Source organism: Trematomus bernacchii, unplaced genomic scaffold (genome assembly GCF_902827165.1).
Source record: "Trematomus bernacchii unplaced genomic scaffold, fTreBer1.1, whole genome shotgun sequence".
NCBI lineage: Eukaryota > Metazoa > Chordata > Actinopteri > Perciformes > Nototheniidae > Trematomus > Trematomus bernacchii.
This window is the reverse complement of record NW_022988050.1, coordinates 3824390-3846979: the sequence shown is the minus strand read 5'-3', so window position 1 is coordinate 3846979 and position 22590 is coordinate 3824390. Positions and strand designations below refer to the sequence as shown.

Sequence of the window (22590 nt, the reverse complement as noted above, 5' to 3'; positions counted from 1 at the left end):
TTCAGATTTGGTGTGCAATTATGGCCCCTATTCAGAGATTTTAATTGTCATCTGGGGGCTGAAATGTAAAGGTTGTTGGATTACTGCTAAGTCTTGAGGAATGATCTCTTAATCGTTTCTTATCCTTACACTCATTTAAACCCTTAATCCTGTTACTTTTCACATTGTCACACTTTTTTTTTCCGATCATGCTATATAATTTTATTTGTAACACACAAATTATTAACCGCAGCCTAAAAAGGCCCTTGGGAAAGCTTTATTTTTTATGGTTTTTTTTAAAGGTAAAGCTCAGCTCAATCTTTGGTTACTAACTTCCCAGTCTGCAGCTTTGAAACCAAGTCACATTATTCATTTTATCACTTGTAACTTAATACCTCGAGGCGACGTCAAGTGTAATTCTGACCAACGGCCGGATTTCAACCCTCCTCAGGAACAGCTGCACCTGTTAAGCTCGGTATTATTTCTATGATATGATGTGAAATGTGATAGGTAAAAATGTAATCTTATCAGCCTCATTATTCTGCTGACTGAGCAGGGGGGGCAGCGGAGGTTTTTTTTAGGAGGAACAGGGAGGTTTTTGTGCACGGGGAAATAGCCGAGGGGGTCAGAGTATTGGCATGTGTCTATTGTCTGAGCAGGCCATTGTATAGAGGGGGAGGGGAGGGGGGGGGGGGGGGGGGGGGGGGGGGGGGGTTTAAAGTTTAAAGTCTCTATGTGTGTCTGTGTAGGCAGGCTAATTATATTCTGCACAGCCAAGGATGACCTAGCCTGGCCAAACTTAATTCACTGAGCAGGATGCAGTGCAGAGGAGGAGGAGGTCAGTTAGTCAGGCAGCAAAAACAAAACTGACCATCCATTCTTTTCAGTTTGTTGCATTGAGTTTCTGATTGAACTCTTACTTATTGTGATGTGTCTGAGTGTTTTAAAGTGAAACAAGAAAGATATGATGATGTATTATTAATAAGTTAAAGCTTTTTTTAATACATTTTATCATAGAATGTTATAAGAAAGTGAGTAAATGAGATGTTTTGCGGTGTAAAGGCAACATTTGTGAACACAGAAATATGAGGATTTATCAGATTGCTGTAGTAGTAGTCACACACTTCTATTTTGAGGGGCAATATTAAAGGAATGGTTCAACATTTCAGTAGAAAGACAGGCATACTTGCTTAATAAGAATATCAATACCACTCTTATAGTGCGTGGGAGTGCGGTTGTGTTTCAATGGGAAGGTTGTGGGTTTGATTGTGTGGGAATGTTAGCTTCTTTGAGTAAGTGGCATCCTCTGTATGAATGGGGGGTGAATGAGTGAATGATGACTTCTAAAAGTGCTTTGAGGAGTGGTAAAGACTGGATAAAGCGCTATATAAATACAGCCCATTTACTTTTGATCATATCTGTCCTCATATTTATTTGTATTATTGATATGAATCTGCAGCCAATAGGTGGTTAGCTTAATTTAGAATCAAAACTAAACTGGTTAAGATATCTGGGCTGCTAGTTTAAGCTTAATATTTACCACCCAAATATAAGAGTGGCCTCTAACTACTTATCTTATTCTTAAAAAAAACAATATATATAACATTTTATTTACCAAAATGTCAAATTATTCCAGAAATATTTTCCTCTCAAATAGTTATTTCTTTAAACGTATAATTTTAAGTCTGTTTACAACAAATATTTTAAACAATTTCCCAGAAATGTATATTTGAACTCTAAGTAACTTAATGACAGGAGAAGATGATACTTATGAAATGACTTAGTAAAGCAATGATCTAATATGAAACAAATATTCATCATAGGCGAAAGAGAGTTCTAGTACCCATCTTAAGGATCAGATGACTTTAGGTCACAGTATTTGACAGGAGACCACCCTGTTTTCTGCATAACTGATGTTGACAACTGTCAGAAGTGGACTATGAGCAAGCAATCAATCACATCAGAAGTATAATGGTCATTTGAATGAAACGCTCCACAGCATCAAGTATGAAAAGTCAACAGCAATGCGTCTTGACCGCCAAAAATTATGCAACTGACTTGACCGCCAAAATATATCCCCTTTGTATTCTTGACCATTGTATCCAGATATGGGTATTCAAATGTGGATGTGGTGGAGAGGGACAACATCTGTCTTCCCTGTGGACATATGTAAAACACTTTACCTATTGTCAATTTTGGAGGGATCCAGCTTCTTGTTAAGTTTCCCTCCAAATTGATTCAGCCAATTAGGAGTAGTGTTGGGGGTTGGGGCGCAGGCAGCAATACAGGCAGCGGTGAACCTCTGTCTGACCCCCAGCTGGGCTCCAACAACACTGCTTATCAAACTCACCAGGCCTAAAGCATCACTATAGCACCACTGGGATGCTGATTATATTACTCTAATCTGGATTCCAAATAATGAGATTGGGAGACGCTCTCTTAATTGCAGCTAATGAGCGCCATAAATGTGGAGTGAAAGGGGTCGGACATCCTCTAAAGACTGACGACTAAAGGGGGTTTCCCTCCAAAAAAAGAAGGCAGGCGAACCCATTCACAGACCTGATTTTGCAAATAAATACGGAAAGCTACCACACACACTGCCCTGCTCTAATGAGGGAAATACAGCATCTAAAAAGGGATATGACATGCTTGCTTCAATCTGGCTACAATCAAGAGCTGCGGTACTGAATGCAAATGCTTTGTAGTCTAAATTTACCCTCAAACCTCACGTACCGCAGGAAACTTCCTGTGCATTCAGCGGCCGCTCTGAATGTGTTTTCATTTGCCGTTTTTCCTCCCTGGCTGCTGCTCGCAATAAAGCACTGACTGCCAAATGTAGAGTCCTCTTGAGTTAGCACTGGAGACATTGTGTGAAGAACCACTTAAAAGGAGTCTGGCCTGTTTACCCTTCAGCTAAACTATTCCCTTGTGTGCTTTTGAACAGTGAGGAATGTGAGAATCAACGCAGAGGACATGAAGGTTGTCTGCAGTGTTGACGCCGTGTGAAGTCAGTTCAATGACACTAACATTATCTGCTTACACTACAGATAAGGGACTGGATCTATCTCTTTGTCAAGATAGGGAGACAATCATTATTAGGTTTTAAGGACAACCAATTTCACTTGCAGATGTAGAAGAGCTGTGGGGATCTAGTGACTGATCATTTTCTTAAGGAGCCAGAAAAGCCTAACGGGATGTTAGAAGTCAGCAGATGTTTCTGGAGAAGTTATTTGGCAGCGATATTGCTATGAGGGTTACTGTTAGTTTGATCTCTCCGCCGTTTTAATCAGCACTTCAAGCTGCAAAGCTAAACAATTTCAGGGTTGAATCACACCAGAGTTTAGCTCCATTTAGGAACATGCAAACAGTGGGGGAAAGCAGGGAAAGGCTGCACACGTAAAACTCCTGCATTTAGAATCTTACTTAAGTAAAAATCTGAAGTGTAAATTGCTTAATTAACTTATTATATCAACAGTTAAAGTACTCATTAACATACAGAAAACTGCCCCCTGTGGGTGTTTTATTTAGACCTTTAATACCGATGCATATCATTAACTAGCTTTTCAAATGTAGGAACAAGTAGAACATGTCCCTAATGTATTTAGATTACACCTTTACAGACAACCAGTTTCAAAACTGCAGTCAAACTTGGTTATTGTGTTTTTTTAAAGTCAATACTTCTATTCAACACAATGGATGATACAAGTTGTTGTATTGATGTGACAACAAGTATATCCGTGATAAGAACAACTGATCCCAAATAGACAACCCCAAAGTTAAAAAGTCATAAGTCACAGAGAGCTTCCTGAATTGGGACACAATAGATGGAGGGATCCATTTAGGACACCTGCGGTCTCTTCCCTCCATTTCTGCTAATGAAAGGTCCCCAGGGCACCCAGCTGTGACCTCTGACCCCAGACACTATAATTAGGTTACGGTATATCTGGAGCTGCTGAATGCAAAAAAAAGTGCAATCCCAAATATGTGGAGCTATAAAGAAGATTTAACGGTACATCTTCAAAATGTTTTTAAAAGATGAATTTGTCACAAAGAGACACAAAGAAAAAGGAAATGTGTGAGAAATCGCTGCAGAAAATGTGAAAACTGAGACTTAAACCCAGCAGCCACAAACAAACCTCTTGTGATTTGTGTGACTATATCACAAGATAACTCAACTTGTGCAAAAGTTACTTGAGATCCCGATGGAGGAGATAAAAGCACACAAGGGCCGTATAAGAGTATTTAGACAGTGAAGCTAAGTGATCTATTACATGTTTAGAAAAGCGTTTAGAGGGCATTCTCAGGGTGTCTCTGCGCGCCTCCAGCTGCGTTTGCTATCAACCCTCTCTGACACTGTTTATCTGGTATAGGGCCTTCTTGTATTCAGTTTCCCACTGGGCTTTACACTAACACACACACACACACACATACGGTCACACAAACCGACATGAGAGGCACAAAGAGAAATGTACTGTCATACAAACAAACAAACACATACACAATCGGGATCCTGAGAAAGTGCAATGAGAGAGCAGGTGTCAGTTTTCACATGCGGCTCTCATGGGGGCTCGGAGGGTAAATATCAGCACAAGTCTTTCCGAGCTCCTCCTATAGCATCGCTTCTTCTCACAGACGCTGACCGCAGACCAGGAGTCCTTCGCCTGCATGGAGAGCTGGGAAAACGTCAGCTTCACCGCTCTCACTGACTCATCACAACACAAAACTCCAGTGAAGTATGGGAACGTGCTAAAACAGCCTCTTTCTATGCATACTATGAATATACAGCTAAAACGTTGACTTCCTGTACAAAATATGCATCACTTTTAATTTGACAAAAGAAATACACTTTATGAGCCAGCTTCCCTTTAAATGTAGATCATTTAAAAAGGGAATAATAGTTTTAAGGTGACAAAATCCACATGCTTGTGCTACATTTTGTGTACAGAAATGATCAAAGTACTGTATATATGCTTTTAGCTTGATATCTAAATACACACATCCAGCAAGTGTATTTTAAAACACGGGACTCTCTCTATATTCCGGCACTCAGGATATTAAAGTGTCTGTAATTGAACCCTAAAATACCGTAAATACCCCTTTTTCACAGCCACTTACACATTATTTTTCATGACTAACATCAAGCTAACCAGGAAAAATGCAAGACGCAGCACAATCCTAGGGCGAGATGGAAAGGGGTATTTTCTGTGACCGTGAACGTCGGCTGATTGTCAGAGTGTCCTGACAAGCTCTTAGATCTCATTACCAGCAGATAGATGACTCTGTGCAGGAAAACAAACAGCAGCCATGTCAGATCAACCAGATTAGCATCGAGGTGCCATGGGAAGCTGCTGAAAAGTCTGGGAACGAAGACAACTTGTCAACTCCGATAAGGTCAGGAGTTTTTAGCCGACACGTTCAGATTCAGATATATGAATACAACCTGTAGACCCATCAGCCCTCTATCTAATGCAGCTTGTGTCATATCAAGGATGTGTTCAATCCCTGTTATGATTTCTAGGTATCAGCAATGTTGAACTTTTGTTAAGACAAACATTTGAAATTCAAAGGATTCAGAACCAATGTTTAAAATCATTGGTTGTTTCTACTGTAGCAAGGAAAAAGTACTTGTAGCATGATTTCACAAAACTCAAAACGTGCTTTAAAAAGTGGGGTTTCAGCCCTGCACTTTGTAAAAAAGATGAAATATAAAGTTTCGCATTACTAGGAAGCTAACTGCATGTTTGTTTAGGATTCAACATTAAATGTCTTTGCATTATAATGAATCTGATTGACCCTCTTTCAATTAGCACTTTGGTCTGGGTTGCTTACACGTCGTTCCCCTTAATATATAAAATCTCAGCATAGTATGAAAACTATAGGATCTTTGATAATAGCTTCTGTGTCCGAGACAGCGAGAACAGGTATCGTAAATGCCAGCGACACCACACTGTCACTACATCGTCCCCATGTTTGCCGGCACACAGAAACCCTCAGAGGAATACAGTACACCCGAGTAAATACACACAGCACTAACACGTGCATGCAAACTCTCGTATGCGTACAGCAGCTCTGTTTGAAGACGCTCTCATTGGCGGGACGGTGAAAATAAAGCGGACACCGAGAACGGAAACTCTGCGGGAATCTGGTTCAGTGGTTACAGTACGAGGACAACAAGACAGTGTTTCTTTAGAGAGAAAGATGGCATTGTTGTGGATGCAGAACGGAAACCACCAGGTCTGATGGTTCTCACCCTTACACTGGAATGTAATAGTAACTTAGACATCGAGAAGCTAGCTGTTCCCCCCCATGTCCAGTATATTTCCTAAACTAAGCTAATTAGCAAGTTGGTTGCAGCACAAACATGAGAGCAGAATCCATTTTCTAATCGAACTTTCTGGAAAAGCAGATGTGAAAAATGTTTTTAGATTCTCAATTTCTCAAATAAAGTAGAAATATCACAGTCTAAAAAGTAATATAATGAAAAAGTACTGTAATAATCCAAATTAAAAAGGTACTTATATGCAGAATAGATCTGTATAAAGTGCAATATCATATGCATATGAAAGTATAATGTTTTTATCGTGAATTACATGTAAGAAGCCACTTTGTATACAACTGGGTTAAATAGTAGTATACTGTAGCATTGTGTTATATCATTTAAGCATATCACTTTTTGTGTAGTATACTGGAGTCAAATGTACAATATTTCCCACTGAAATGTACTGGAGTTGAAATATGAAGTAGGATCAAATTAAAGTAAAGAACCTCACAATTGCATCTAACGTCAATACTTGAGTAAATGTACTACTAATGAATGTTTAAACTTAAATTCACTTTTTTCAACTTTCCATCCCAGACCCTGTGACTCTTTTGGTGATGAAAACTCTCAGTAAGTAAGAGTGGGAATAAGATTTCACGATGTGATGAAAAAAAAGTTGTTAACCACATCAAAAGAGTTAGATCTCAGTACGGTATGTTTGAACTGTTCCGGGACAAAAGATGGAGATTAAAGTGACACATCAATGCATTATACACACACGCCACATGAAAGCACTGAATATGATGGTGGCTGGATAAGACTGAGGGTCGTACTAGGGTCACAAAGCGTGTGTGCTTTTGTTTTAATGGACATCTGTATGAATGCATGCACACTGATGTGACAAAGTGTGTACATCTGACTGTCCTCTCTGAATACACTGAGCACACGTGGATGATATGACATATTGATGATGTCCATAACTAAGTGTATGCACTAATGTATTCATTTTTCCTTCTCTTTGACTGAGCCACCCCCATCGCTCTGCACTTTAAACTCTGCTGCTTTGAAATGCCCTGCAGAAAACAAAGCTCCGTCCGGCTGCAGACAATAAAGCAGCTGGATTTCTGCACATGTGCCTTTGTGTGGGTCTGAGGCCTTGTCATAACTCCATCGCAGGGGCCTAGACTTTCATCACGCACACATGATAACTCACACACGTACATGGAAAGTCACTGGCTCGGAGAGACGAATGGCGGTGATGGCACAAAAGAATATTTGATTTGGTTATAAATACCACAACATGAAAGAGGAGCACAGCAGGGTAAAGGGCAGAGGCCACGACAACCAGAGAAGTCATATCTTCGCCATCATCACCATCATACATAGTGCGTCTGAAAATCAGGTTAGCATTATCGAACTGTGACCAGCGCGTTACGTCTCCTCTTTTTCATTTGATTTAATCTCATGGAGATAATAGAATCTTTACCATTTCAGAGGCCTTTGGAATGGCTGGTATTGTTCAAAACTAAAAAGTCTGGCAGAATAAAGCACATTAAGTATGCCACAGATACAATTTAGTGGACTTGGGGATATAAAAAAGGCAATTCATTATAATTACCAAAAGGATTTTCTTTGTGTTTATAAGTCTATGACTTCATTAGAAAGTGGGTATGAAAGTAAATCTATAGAATATTATGAGAACTTAGAATTATTTTCTAAAAAACCTGCATTTATATGGTGTAATTAAAGCCCCCCTTGCACAAAAGTGCGTTTTTCTTATTGTGACTCACTTGGACATACATTTGACAAGAAATAGAGTTAAACCCTAACACTGTTTTCGCATGGCGTTCCTCTGCACCTACCCCAAATATCAGATTAACTGCAATAAAGCTGTATAACAACTCACCTCTGACTGGCAGAGAACTTGCGCAACAGCTATTTGCACAATTATAATGTATATTCAATCCAATCTCTTTTCTATTGTGAATTTGTAAATACTTGCCGTTTGTGTCAATTGGTATTCTTACTAAATATACTTGCTGCTAATGTTAATTTTAACATGTGTATCTTATTGTATCTTTAAAAACTCATGTAATGCTTGACACGGATGCTGGAACAAAAAAAGATCCCAATTTGGGATAAATAAAGTATCTATCTATCTATCTAACTAACACAGACATCTGTAAATATGGTATTGGGAAGCCAATCGTGGTTCCAATATGAAACTTATACAAGTGTGGTATCCGTTTTTTGTTTTGTTTTATGGGAAAGAGACTTGAAAGGTGATAAAGAGGGGATGACACACAGTCAAGGGCTACAGATCTGATTCAAACTGAGGCTGATAGTAAACATAAAATTACTACTTGTAACACTTTTGAAATTATAAATATTTCTGTATTTAGCTTTTTATGGACTAATATATGCCATTTAAGTACTCTTTACTAAGAATTCAAAAGTGTTTTATTTGGAAAAACATATAATATAAAACATTATTCAATGACTAGCAGTTTCACTTAAAACCCAAAATGAAGGGGGGCTTTAAATCATTCTGGACAACATATTGATCTATTAAGGCAAGGCTAATTCCACTATAATTTTAAATGTTAACACCTGTATATAAATCCGATATTTAATTAAAAACAGATAGGCCTACAACTATTAATCCGGTAATTTAATATTATATTAATGAAGAATAAATAAATAAAACCAACTGACAGTCTATGTAAACCCACTCAGCATGTGAGTTAATGAGTATTTTATGCAGACATGTCTAACACAATAGTGAATTGAGAGTTTACCCTCACACACTGCGTCTCATTCTGCAGGTCAGACGTCCCTCCCCCTCCGCTGCGTGAGTTTCACTCCTCGGGCTCTGATTGGTCCGTGAAGTTTTTCCGAGGATGAATAACTCCAGAGCTCCGAGTCCCCTGACGCACAGCAGCCGGAGAGTTCAGAGAGACAGTTAGAGTATTCTCCTATCTTACACATCAGGGTAAGAGGATACTAAACTATGGAGCTTATCACAAATAGAGTCAGATTTGTTTTATAGAGGAGTTTTGCTTGCAGAGATTTCAGTTTTGGAATATTTTTTTCCGACTTTTTCTTTTTTTTAACTCTGCATCACCCACCGTGAAACATGCCTGCTTTCGGAGTTTGGATTAACGCAATTTGGATTTTACTTTTCGCCGGTTGTGACTTGGCTTGTTCAAGTTATTCTGAAGACCAGTGCAGCTGGAGAGGAAGGCAAGTATCTTTATATCTTACGAGAGCTCTTCCTGGATGATGTTGACAAATGCCGCCGAGAGATGCTACAGGTGTCCCGCTGGCAAAGGACAACATTTGTTTGGATGCAACATGTTGAGACTTGCCTTTAGGGCGCAGTGAAATGTTTCTCTCTGCTGCGCTCGCGCCTCCGGGCTGTCTGCAGGAGGCATGGGGGGTGCATGGGGGGTGCAGACAGGCAGGAGACTGCAGGATTACAGCTGAGACTGGAGGAAAATAACATGTGGTGCATGCACTTGTTGAAGGGTAGTTTCATTATAAATATATTGTTAAAAATTCCTGCAGAGGACTTTTAGTTTTTATAGTTTTATAGTTTGGCCCTTAAGATGCAATGACTGGCCCCTGGTACCACATAATGCCTGTAGGCGGCGCCTTCATGGGAATGTCTTCATCCACAGAAGTTCTACTAAAAAAATAGTCATATTATTTGTAGTCGTTGCTATGAAAAGTTAGGAGTTTATTTTTCTAATCTTTCTTTTTCAACCTGCACAGTCCATCTTGCAGTTATTTCAGGAAACTATGCCCTGCTGATGCTGATGTAAGGGACTCATGTTTAAGTCCTAACTCTTGCCTGAATATAAACTTTATCTAACCTTTCCTCCTTTCTATTTTCTCTCCTCACAGTGGTTTGTCCCAGCAGCAGGGCAGCGTGGAGCAGATCTTCCTCCACTGCTCTGAGGGCACCCTGGACTGGCTGTACCCCAAAGGGGCCCTGCGCCTCAGCCTGTCCCCCCGCCTGCCCTCTGTGGCGGTGGGACCCGGCGGCAGCAGCTCGGGCCTCATCACGGCCTGCGTCAAGCCCTCGGAGCATTTCCACGGAGCCCAGCTCTACCTGGAGAGGGACGGGGTCCTGGAGCTCCTGATCAGCGACCGGCTGGAGTCCTCCCCCCCCACCGAGGGTCCGCTGCTTCAGCCGCCTGCCCGGGGAGAGGGTGGCTCTCTTCCTGCAGGCCACACCTCACCAGGACATCAGCAGGAGGATCGCATCCTTCAGATACGAGCTGAGAGGAGACTGGACCGCCCGCCTGTCACTGGACAACAACCCCATCAGCAGTGAAGGTGAGGCAGTGAGGCAGCCATGTTGGATTGAGTGTGAGGTCAAATAGGGAGACACAATGACCCGTTTATACTTGAATTTGTCCTTATCTAGACAATAAATTGGTATCAGAGGAACCATTTCATCTCTTAAAAACAATAACTACCAACTATAGGATGAAAAAAGTAAAAATAAATCAATTTTTATATTTCCTTTCAGTTCACCTAATTTCTACCTTGAAGCGGTAATCTATAAATAATCTAATTTCTGTCTCTTTTTGTCATATGAAATAAACAAAAACTCCTAAAAACCCACACACTGTGGTCAGAGTTCTTCCTGAAAAGTTTTGAGGGATGTACGGTTTTATTCAACCCACCAGTGATGATATTACACTCCATAAAATCCTCCCTGTGGATGATTCATAATTCATAGCAGGCCTCTGTGGGCTGGTTGGACTTTCCGCAGCCTTGCAGAGTGCAGAGGGGAGGAAGTGGCCAAACTTTACCCAGAGGCGTGCGGGTTTGGAGTAGGAGAAGGGGAGCCGTGGAGTGGGGAGGAGGGGGACAAAAGCTCAGTATGTGGGGCTTTCTCCAGAGTCCACAGCACTTTGAATGGGTGCCGCATGAGTATTCTGGGATTACTGCCGTCTCCTAGGAGACAGGGAGGCCTCTGCCCAGCTGAGATGCTCCCCTCTTTTGTTGAGCTGCCTCTCTGTGGGGAGACTTGTCTGTAGGAGTTTACTCCCCCCTCTCACACTCCCACACACACACACACACACTGATTAGGCTTGGATGGGGGTTTGCTGTGGACTAGAGAGGAAGGAATCTCATTTATCAAGAGGTTTTCACTAAGGAGGAGAATATGTGGGGTGGGCAAGGGGGCCTCCAAAGAACCACAAGGAGAACTTTAAAAAATGCCAGGACTTTTTTTCATTCTACCCACAGTTTAGTCCATGCAGACGGACAGAGCTTTGATGGTTTTAATTTTTTTTGTGGCCATCTGCCAAACTTGTTAGGACTTAAAGTTAGGGGAACTATATTTATAAAAAAAAAAAAAAAAAAAAAAAAATGTCCTTCCAGTTTTTAAGAGAAGCCTTGGAAGAAAGAAGGGAGAGTATTTTGTGGGAAGTGACCCCCTTAAAAGATCTTTGAAGTCCGCCCCCACTCCCTCTCTTTTTGGCCCCTGTCTACATGGCTTTGATGAGGTGTGACTGTAGACACCCTGAAAGGCTTTAAGGGGGGAAGTTTCATCTAGCCATTAAATTGTTTGGGGTGGAAAAGCCTCGCACCTTAAAGCTCCACTGGTCCTCCTCCGCCAACTGTAAAAGTAGCAGCTGTCTGTTACAGAGCGACGGTGGTCACTCCTTTGTTGCTCGTCTTTGCAGAGTTTTATCTCACATTCCTGTGCATGTGATCTGGACATGTCTTTGATTTCCAGAAGCTTGCTTTAATTACAAGCATGTATGTGTTTTATAGCAGTTTACAGTGTTATGCAAGGTCACCAACTGACTTCTTCCTTCCCTTGTTTTCTCTCCAGAGGCCTGCAGACCCTGCAACAACACTGAGATTCTGATGGCCGTTTGCACCAGTGACTTTGGTGAGTAACATGATGTAACAAGCTGCTAATATGACAGGAAACCAGAAATGAAATGTCATTGTCACTCAGAAATCCACCCTTCCAATTCAGCCTAGATTAACAAATTAAACCGGACCTCCACAAAGTCGTGGCGGCAAATCCGAAGAACATAATAATTTCTAATCAGGATCTATAAATGGGTCGAATCGGTTTAAAAAGGCAGAGAACCCCGGTGCCTCCAAATCCTCTCCTCTCAAAAGTGCAAAGGTTAAAGGTGAAACAGCAGCTCTCTGCAACCCCCAACACGCACATACGCAGGAACCCCTACTGGAGGCACTGTAGTGGACTAATCCTGACATCTCCCCCCCCAGAGAAGGAGTAGTGGACTAATCTGCAGGCCTCTTATTGAGCTGTTATGGCACTGAGGAGAATTTCAGCTGGCAATAAAAGTTAGGATTAGGGAGGAGGTTTGGTCCTTAGTAGTATTTAGCCATCAGTTGGTGGTCAACAAAGAATCACCCCGGTAGGACGATATAACGCTCAACATGAAATATTTTATCAAAGTGAACAAAAAACACATTCCGTGTTGTGAAATATTCATAGAAATTAACCTGAATATCCTGTTTATCCACAGTCGTGCGAGGCAACATCCGTTCAGTGGTGGAAGACGATAACCTACGAGCGGCGGTGATCAAAGTCAGCGCCACCCGGGTGTTTCGTCAGAAATACGCCCTGTTCACCGGCAACAGTCGCCTCAGCAGCCGCGGGGAAGTCAGGACGCTGCTGCAGTGCGGCGTCAAACCGGGGCCCGGCAGCTTCCTGTTCACCGGACGGGTCCACTTCGGGGAGGCCTGGTTGGGCTGCGCTCCCCGATACAAGGACTTCCAGAGGGCTTACATGGCAGCCAAAGCAGCCCAGCAGATACCCTGTGAACTGCCGGTAGACTGAGTGTAACAACTCACCAGCAGCTTGTCTACCACTCAGAGTTGAGGCCGTTCTGAAAGCCAGGCCAAACTCAGCCCTGCTCCATGTTTTGGAAGAAGCCATGGTGCGCCCCATGCAGCCATGGCGCCACCAACGTCTTCCTAAAGGACTGAGGAGTGAAATGGACTTTTCCCAACACCATTTCAGTGCAATATGCAGTCACCGGGTCAGGAATACCCTGTTCAAGTGACATGAGGGATGTGGTTGAAATGAACTCATACGCATTTGGTATTGAAAAGTGATGCCATTATGCAGGTTCAGAGAAAATCTATTGAAAAGCTTTCCATTCGAGATAAAATAAGTTGAGCCATTAAATCAGGCCCATCGAGAGACCTTGCGTTGAACTCAGGAACATTTATTTACATTTCTATAGAAAGCTTACTGCCTATTAGTTAGTATCCTAGTGAGGATACACTCTAGGCACCTTTATTTTCAGCCATGTCTGGCCATGGGAAAGTTAGGTTTTGCTGGGGTCATCCTCAGTGTTACAACTATTAAGGAGATTATAAAAGAGTCCTCACAAAATGTATATTTGCACTGATAAAGGGAAGGGAATTATCTGGAAAGTGTGATGCTGCAAGCACTGAAAACCAAATAAAAAGCAACTATATGTAGCATAGCGAAGTGGAGCAATTGAGAATTTAATATATGTACAGATGATGAAGGCACATACAGTACCTGAGCATGCTTCACAGCTTAAACTAGAGCTGAGAGCACTTTCATATTCAGCCAACTCTGAGATTCTGCCTTTGTGATGAGATACAGGCTTTGTTACAGAAACATAACAGTACATTTCAGTAGCCATGCAATATTTCTGCTGAATTGAACCAATTGGACTGCATTTCATTATAAAAATAATATTTTAAACACATGTTTAAGTGGAGTTGCAGCAGTGTTGCCAAAGCCTTTATAAGTTGTGTTGTTATCAAGTCATTCCCTGCTCTCTGCTGATGAACCACATAACGAAATTCACCTTTATATACTGTAATAAGCACAACAGCCATTTATAACCGCAGTCCAGCGTTATGATATAAACCTGTTGCTATGGATTAAAAAGAACAACTGCTTTTGGTAACAAACACAAGTCATAACAATGGCTAGCTCAAGAGAAATGCAAAAATGTGCATTTAATGTATACAATTCTATTCTGTTAAATGTTTTATATCTAATGTGCACTATATCAACAAGGGGAGAGGTTCATACCAAATTACCGTAATGTGCTAAAGCGGTATGTCTTATAAGCGTAAACACTGCCATTTTCGCTGTTTATTTGTTATGTAAATGTCTGTTAATAGCAATATGATTGTAAATATGTTAATAAGAAATTCTAGAAGCATCGGCATTGAAAAAAAGCCAGTGGAAAAAACAACATTGTGATATTATTGTGGATTATTTTTGTGTTTGTCTGTGTTAATAAAATATACTGTGAGAAAACACTCAAGTATTTATTTTCTTTTCTCAAATGTTCACTTTGAAGTCTTCCTTTGGTCATTTTATGATCCACATCTATTATGCAGCCGGATCATTAATTTATCAGCGCTCTAAAGCTCTCACGGAAAACATCAATACAGTTTAACCTACACTATAGTATCTGGGTCCAAAGGTTTGTAGCATGGTAAACTTTTCTCAGACATAAGTCACTTCAAGTACCCATGAATCAAATCCTTGAAAGCTCAGAACAAACGGCGTGCCCGAGAGAGCGAGAGGCCTTGAAGGCGGGGAGATTTAGGGAGCGTTCACAACCTTGAGGGCGTTTGGACGGGGAAGGAGGTAGAGTACAGCGTTAGGAATTCTGTTGTCCTCAGACTCCCATTTTCAGGATTCAGGAAGCAATAAATTGCCATTAAGGGAGCGGCGTGGCAGACTCGCCTCGGCTGAGGTGCCACACAGTCGCTCGCATTGTCCTGACCACGTGTACGCGAGAACACAATCAAACCAAATCTCTTTTCCACGCCACATAACACATGCAGCTCCAGCAAAAATCTGGTTCCTAACTCAACTAGGATTTCTCCTGCAGCATCACAGACCATGGACATTTCCCTGAACAGATGAGGAGCTGCATAGTGGATAACACATCCATATTATTTTATGATAAAATCACCACCTGTTTCTCCTCCTTGCAAAATTCTGTATTAAACATGTACACGCACACACCTCAATAAAATCTCAAATATATTGCATCCAGTAAATCCAGTTGAAAAAGAGCAGCTGAAGAATTTACATGGTGTTTTGGTTCAATGTGTAAAAAGGAGAATCACAAAAGCTCGACATGCCTTCCATGTCTGGCTGGCTATCTCCCATAGAAAACCTGACACTGCTTTGCCACCGCATCAGTAGTTCATGTGAGGGAACCTCCAACATCCCCAGCTATTTACTGCCTCAGTGCTCCTTTAAAACATACCGTAGCTGGGGGGCCTCGAGCTGCTCAGCCCTGCAAACACACACACACACACACACACACACACACCCACCCACACACACCTCTACCCCCTCCTCACCAGTACATCTGAGGTTACTGCTGCAGGGCTGATAAGCCAAAAACAAAGAGCACTCAAATTATACTCCAACAACTAATACATCATGTCACATTTGGACAAAGCTCAACTTCCTGCATTGTTGTCGCTTCTTTGTGACCCCTGCTTGAACCCCTAAAACTGCAGTATTAATGTCAGGGTGTCCACGTTGACACAGTGTTGCAGAGTTTAGTTTTAGTATTGCTACATAAAGCTGTCTAATTGTAAATAAAACGTTGTGAATAAAAATAGTCTATAGAGTTTTTTTCAAGACGTTTTTCCGTATTTATTTACACTTGCCCACAACGCACGTAAAGTTAGTGCACGGGATACTTCACACCTTCAATGGTTGCCATATTGGCAATGTGTTGGAAGGAGAAAAAAATGGGACTCGATGAAGTTGCAGCCGTTGCTCTAATAAAAAAGCGATACAATTACAACAATTGTCAAGTGGGCCAACATACAAATGTCAAATGTTGGCATCATGCTTTGTCCAGTTGCAATTTGCCCTTAAAAATAAATCGACAAAGAAGCCAGTAAATGTTGCAATCGTAATTTCTGATAAGTGCACAATAGCCGTGTTCAATTTGAAACATCCCTACTCTTTCAAAGGTCACGCACCAGACTAGTGAGTTATGAACAGAGTGTCTTACATGGAAGTGTACTAAGGGAGGTATCAAAATACCACAACAATGATGATTGCATACACTTTGATGCTCATAGATTTCATAAGTTCTGCAGGCTGCTACAGAAACACAATAACACCCCCCTCCCCCGTCCACCCCACTGCTGGCGTTATTCTCTCCTGTTGTGTTATTGAGGTGAGGTACGGACACAGCGGGGCGGGAAGCACTCAGGAAAGGGGAATCTGAAGCAATGGGAGAGAGAGTGTTGGGTGTGGACTTCCGTCAGCCCCTGGGGGAGTTTGGGGGAAGCGGCCGGAGACAAAGCTCCAGAGATGAGAGCACGGACAGGGGCAAAGTGCTCCTGGACCCTCCCTCATATCAAAGCCAAACAACACCGCACCCAGCGCACAGGTCCTGTTTATGCAGCAGGAACTCTCTCTGTTATGCAGCTTTATTGAGGTCTACAAATCCTACCGGCAAACCCCTGATACTGAGGGATAATAAACCTTCTACTTGTGTCTGGTATTAGCTTCATCTACATGCATTATTTTTGCAATACTCCTAATGCATCCTTCGATTGTGGACATACATTCTTGACCTCAGAACAGTGGTTGACACAATCTCATTTGCCTTATAAGTATTGTGGTTGACACAATCTCAACACAAGACCCAATATTGTTTTTGGAGCTTTCCCATCATATGATGTTCTTTAGTGGATGGAGGTTTCATAGCTGAGGTTGTTGACATTTCTGAGCACTGCAAGGACTGAAAGGTCAAGAATTTCCAGAACAAAATAAAGTAGTAGGGAAACTATTCTGTAAACCAGGGTTTTTCCGTCGTCTCGGTTTTTTCCGGCATGTACAAATACATTTCACAATGTTCAAGATGACATTTCTGTTTGTAGAATAGCAAAAACAAACATCTTCACTTCAGGAACTTCACTGATTTTGCTTCAGCTTCTCTTTAACGATTTATATCCACGGACATTGTAAGAATAATCTCTTAAAGCTTTTTTATTACCGTCTTATAGCCTGATCTGTCTGAGTGCTCAATAAACTCTTCGTCACCTGGATCTCTCTTTTCACGGCTTCATCCTCTAATCTTTCCCACAGCTCGGTCCACAGCTGCTGTTGTGGATCCAAAACAGTGGTTGCCACACACTTGACGCACAGTGTGTGCACAAACTAGATTAGTAAGAAGTTGGACACAAACAGCTGTGGATTTAGCCAGGCTATATTTTCCACGTAAACAAGTAATTTTGCCATACTGATAATCTATCCCAATGCAACCGAACATTAGGCAGTGTTCTGTCCACCTCTTCCTGTGACTCAGTGTCTGTGCATCCTGCTGCCTCTCAGCACCAGCTGACAGTGGAGCATGGAGTCCATGACCACACTTTGGCATCCCAGAATCCCAGCTGACAATATCTGGTTCCCATAACACCCTTGCACAGCTGGGAGTGATGATTCCCGAATGGAAACTGTGGATGTTCTCATCTGGGAAATTGCTAATTTGCCTTATAAGTATTTCCATGAAGCCAGGAAAATGCAAAACTGCAGCCAAACAAAAATGGAGATTGCTGAAATCAGTGCAACAGTTTGTATAAGGCACTAACTGGGATTGGTGTTTCTATAATGAACAGTTTGCAAAGACTGATGATTAGCTTCTATTCACTGAGCTGAGTGAGGGCAGGAGAGAATTACGTGGTCAGCTTCAAAGTTGAGTGTGCAGTTTGGGTAGGTGGAGAGGTCAAGGCAGAATAGAGAACAAGTGCAGAGCGGTGCAAGAGCATGTTTATCTGGCATGTTATCCCTCTGAAGTACTGAAAGGAGGAGAGCCAGGAGCCCCCTTTGTTCCTCAAGAGCCTGCAGATGGCTGTAATCCCTTCCAAAATGCGCACTGAAAATCAATCAAGACAGGGTGGACATGGTGTATGAAAGTGGAGGCGGGCGACACTTTTTCTCAGGGAGGGGGTCCTGCAAAGAAACTTGGGTCAAACAAGCGTCTTTGCTGCTTCCCGCCAAAATAAAGTATTGTAGGAAAGACAGAGGAGATGAATTGCGACCCCCTTCAAGGAAGGCCTGCTCGCTACCCCTCAGTTTGAGAAGAACACAGCTGCCGTCTCCTCACCGTATCCTGGGGCTGACATGGTCTGCAGGGGGCACAACCACAAACCCTCCAAACACTGACATCATACTCTAATAAGGCTACTTGGAGACTTTCACTGAGGCAGGGTGAGGGGGAACAGGCTCACAGAGTAGAAACGAGATGCATGGGTAGATAGGTGCTGATGTTTAACAGGTGTGTTTACCATGTTGGCTGACATGTTATCTTCTGGCACTGAATTCAAACGTATAGCAGAGGCTGGTAATGGCGCTCAAAAGTGAAGAGATCACCAAAGTTACTACAGTTCATCCAGAGTGCAACATCAATGCAACTTTTTTTGAGCAGTTGATCCAATAGTTGTAGAAAGAAGTCATTAAAAAACGAAAAATGTGAGCCTCATGGGGTAAAGGTCAGAGGATGACCTTATGTAGGGTTATCCTATCCCAAATGTCTGTACAAAATTAAGTTTGTCAACAGACATTTGATTACTGGACCCACCAACAGAAACGTCCATAAAGCTGCCAGCATTCTAACATTTTTAAATATGTAGCACCACCTATATGAACATTTCCTAAAGATAACCAAGTTTCCTAGAGTTAACCATTTGCTAGAATCCTCATAAACACAACTCTTTCTACAATGACTCAAAACTCCTTTCTCATTTCCCCATGTGGATGACGTCAGCCCTCAAAACCCCAGACTGAGAGTCTACCCACTAAAAGAAGCACACCTGTCTTTGGACCTGCTCTTATAACTCCGACAATTCACCACACGGATTATGGTTTTCTGACTAAACCTGTCTGAGGGTCTGCACAAAGAGGAGAAACCTCCTTGACAGAGCAGTTCAGTTCTTCTCTCCCTACCTACCACCCACCTCTGTTTCTCTCGTGTAATCCTGCAAAACTGCCTCCCAGTTTGCACCCATTTTTTTTGTTTTGCCTGCTATCTGTCTGCTCAGAGAAACCGTGTTCTTGGGTTTCCTCCTCTGAGACACTTTGCACTGTGCCCATTGTTCCACTTGTTTATCTGGGAAACAGGTAGGCTGGAACGAAACTGCCACTCACAGAGGTTTTGTTAGGTTACTAGTATCAACTTGCATTTCTCAGCCTCAGGGCAGGATTTGTCAACAGATACGCCCGGTGCGCAGTGTTGTGAAATGTGTGAAAACATGATATTTAATAGCGCTCGTCTGTGAATTGTATTCAGGTGTTCATTTATCAGTATCATTTAATATGGAAGTTACACAATAAACTGGTATTGATTAGTGTCCTGTTCTTTCTTCCTCTCCAACTGCTACGAAAATAATAATTCTCCCCATAATTCATCTGAAAAATCAACATTAAAAAGCATGATGTTTTGTCTTCTCATCAGGGATAAAGAACATGTGGCATTGGTAACCTTTTACTCTCTGCTCAACAAGTGTTACAGCTGCATTGGATTCGGCTCTATTATTATTTTCGGTTTACACCCTGAAATAAGCTGTACTGTACGCTAACTTTGGTTAGTTCGATAAAGTGTAGTTGTTGGATGCCTATTCCACATCCAGACAATAAAGTGTAGATCAAAATGAGCATTTATTTTGTTTATTTGTGTCCACCTGATGAATGTGAATCCAATGGTCACTCTTCTTTTAGCTCAGATTTGGTCTCCAACTCCAGGAAGGTAATATTTGTATTTTTAGCTGCTAAATGCTCCACTATGTTTACCAGCTAGTTGCAAACTTTTTCCATTTGTAGAAAATACTGTCTTTCCAGAAGTCTTAGTTATAACAATGATGTCCAGCCACAGACGTCACTAGTACCAGCAGTTTTTACAGTCAATAAAATGCCCGTGAAATGCCATTAAAATGTGATTTTGCACCCCATTAAATGATATTGTATTGGTTATCCCCAGAAGTCTTGGCAGAAAACTAAAACTGTCCATGGCTAGATTACATTAGCGGTAAAAACACAATCACATGCTATTTCTGCAATTTTGGTGAACTGACATTTCAACAGCGTGAGAGAGTTCGAGGTTGTTTTTTCTTTTTTAACATGTTTCTCACATGTTACGATTTGACATAGCAATGCTAAGTGCCTGCTAAGAGCATTTTTCACGTCGGCTTGAGTGAGCGGAGAAAGAAGCAGAAATCTGGTGAAGCCATTTATGCAGCCGACGTGCTGACAGTCAGGCGGCGTGTTTACACTCCAACAAAGTGCCCTCGCACACTGTGCACCAGCCCAGCCGCTGAGGCCTGTCTGATGTGTCAGAAGCTCACAAACCTTCTCTCCCTTCCCTCTACGCTCATTCCTGGGGAACATGTGCGCTGGAATTCTCCCCCAATTAAGACAGGGATTAGCCAGGTCCGCTGTGGGAACCGACCGACTGTGGGAAACAGAGGCTCTGTCCCTCTCTCTTCCCTCACCGACACTCAGCCTCATTCTCACTCGCTCTTGTTCATCAAGCTGCCTCCCTCCCCTGTATTTCTCCCCCTGTTACTGTAACTCTTCCTCCTCCCATTTCTCACCCTATTTTCTGTAATTCCTCAACATTTTATTCCTTCCAATTTGTCTTTCTGTTCAAGCCACACTTTCAAAAATCCATTTCCTATTGTTTGCCCTCTCATATTTCTAATTATGCACTGACCCCTTTATTTTTTTCATTCTTTTTCACCCTCTTTCTCAGCCACCCAGAATCTCCATAGCTTTCAGTCCTGATTCTTCAAGGTTTTCTGAAGTGCACAGTTCTTCAGTGCTCCCCTCTCCTGCCCCTTCCCTCCTCCCTCTTAATGCCTCTCTAGCCTCCATACTGAAAGCTTGTCTGGGGGGGGGGGGGAAGCTGGGGACTCTCGCATGAATAGTCTGAGACTGTCAGACTGAAAAGAGGGGGTCGAAAAGACAGCTCATCAGAAAATAAAAGACAGGTGTCTCAGAAAACAGACAGTCATGTAGGCCATTTTTTGCATTACTCAATTTAAATTCAACATAAAACATGAATAAAAACACTAATCCCATCACTTTGAATGTGCAAAAAGCTTAAAATCAATCAAAATTCATTCTAGTTTCACAGGAGAATTCAAGAAACCATTGAACTCGAATGAGCAATAACTAAACAACCATGGGAACATCCTGGTTGCGGTTCGTGCTCAATTTTCCATTGTCACATTTCTTTCTCATGATCTTGCAATACTCTCACTATCACACCGGATTCCTCTCCCACTGCGTCCACATTCCTCCTATTTATTGTCACCTTTTCTTCCTCACTTGTTCCCACTCTGCCTCTACTTTCCTTACGTTCCCATAAATCCTTTCCCTGTGCACTCCTCCACACAAGGCTTGTCCGTTCCAATTACCGCAGGGCCGTCCAGCCCCCCGGCTCACACACAGCTCGCTCTCATTAAGCCTGTATCAATTAGGCATTAACCTCCTAAAACAAAGGGCCTCTTGACGAGCGGCCCATCGCAGGCCATGTGAGGAACTTCCTCTGCATCGCTCCACCCTGCTTCCCATCCTCAGAACCACACATTCATCCAACCTCTTTCCCACTGTGCTGCTCACAAAACACAATCTGGGCCCAAAGCATCGACTACAACAGAGTAGAGAATAAGCATCAAACACTTAGTTGTAGAGTAAATGTTGAATAGGTCAGGGTCTTCACATCTAGTTATTTGATTCCACATGACAACATGGGTCATTTTTATAGACTGAAATAACTATTAGATTATAACGATTTTTGCAGAATATAATTTATTTTGCCAATTTCAGACAATGTGTAACTGTTGAGAAACAATCTCAGTGGTAAAGATGGTAGCCGAGTGCAGGACATGATTTACAACAATGGCATAACCTGATTTAATATTGCATTGTAATGCACCAGTCCTGAAATAAATGATATTTTTGTGAAGCTTGAAATGCTCAGTTTTGATGAGTCAGAAAGATGTCAATTTTTCTCGAAATGTATGAGCAAGTAAAAAGGCATTACACAGAAGGAACAAAATGTCCAAGACAACATTTAATGACCGTTAATCAAATCATTTATAGTAACATATGTTGTAGGATTAACAAGTAACATCTTATCACTCAATTTCTACTTCTCATGAACAGATTTGGGTGCAGTTTCTGTGACAAATGTCATTATAATTGTCTACAATGTTGCTGAGGAAATGAGGATCTCCCTGTCATTAAGTTTTCTTTTAATTAGATTTAAAACTAATCTCGTCGCAAGTCTTTTTTTGTTTTTACTGAACTCTGA

At 41.8% G+C, this 22590-nt stretch overlaps 1 protein-coding gene across 1 annotated transcript; it reads left to right on the top strand.

Moving 5' to 3' along the window:
* Nucleotides 1-9158: 9158 nt before the first annotated feature.
* metrn (meteorin, glial cell differentiation regulator) lies at nt 9159-14551 on the top strand. The gene is given in 5 exon segments (XM_034120040.1): nt 9159-9481; nt 10145-10408; nt 10410-10579; nt 12093-12152; nt 12766-14551. Coding segments are annotated over 5 exon segments (915 nt in total). The 5' UTR covers nt 9159-9374; the 3' UTR covers nt 13080-14551.
* Nucleotides 14552-22590: the final 8039 nt, after the last annotated feature.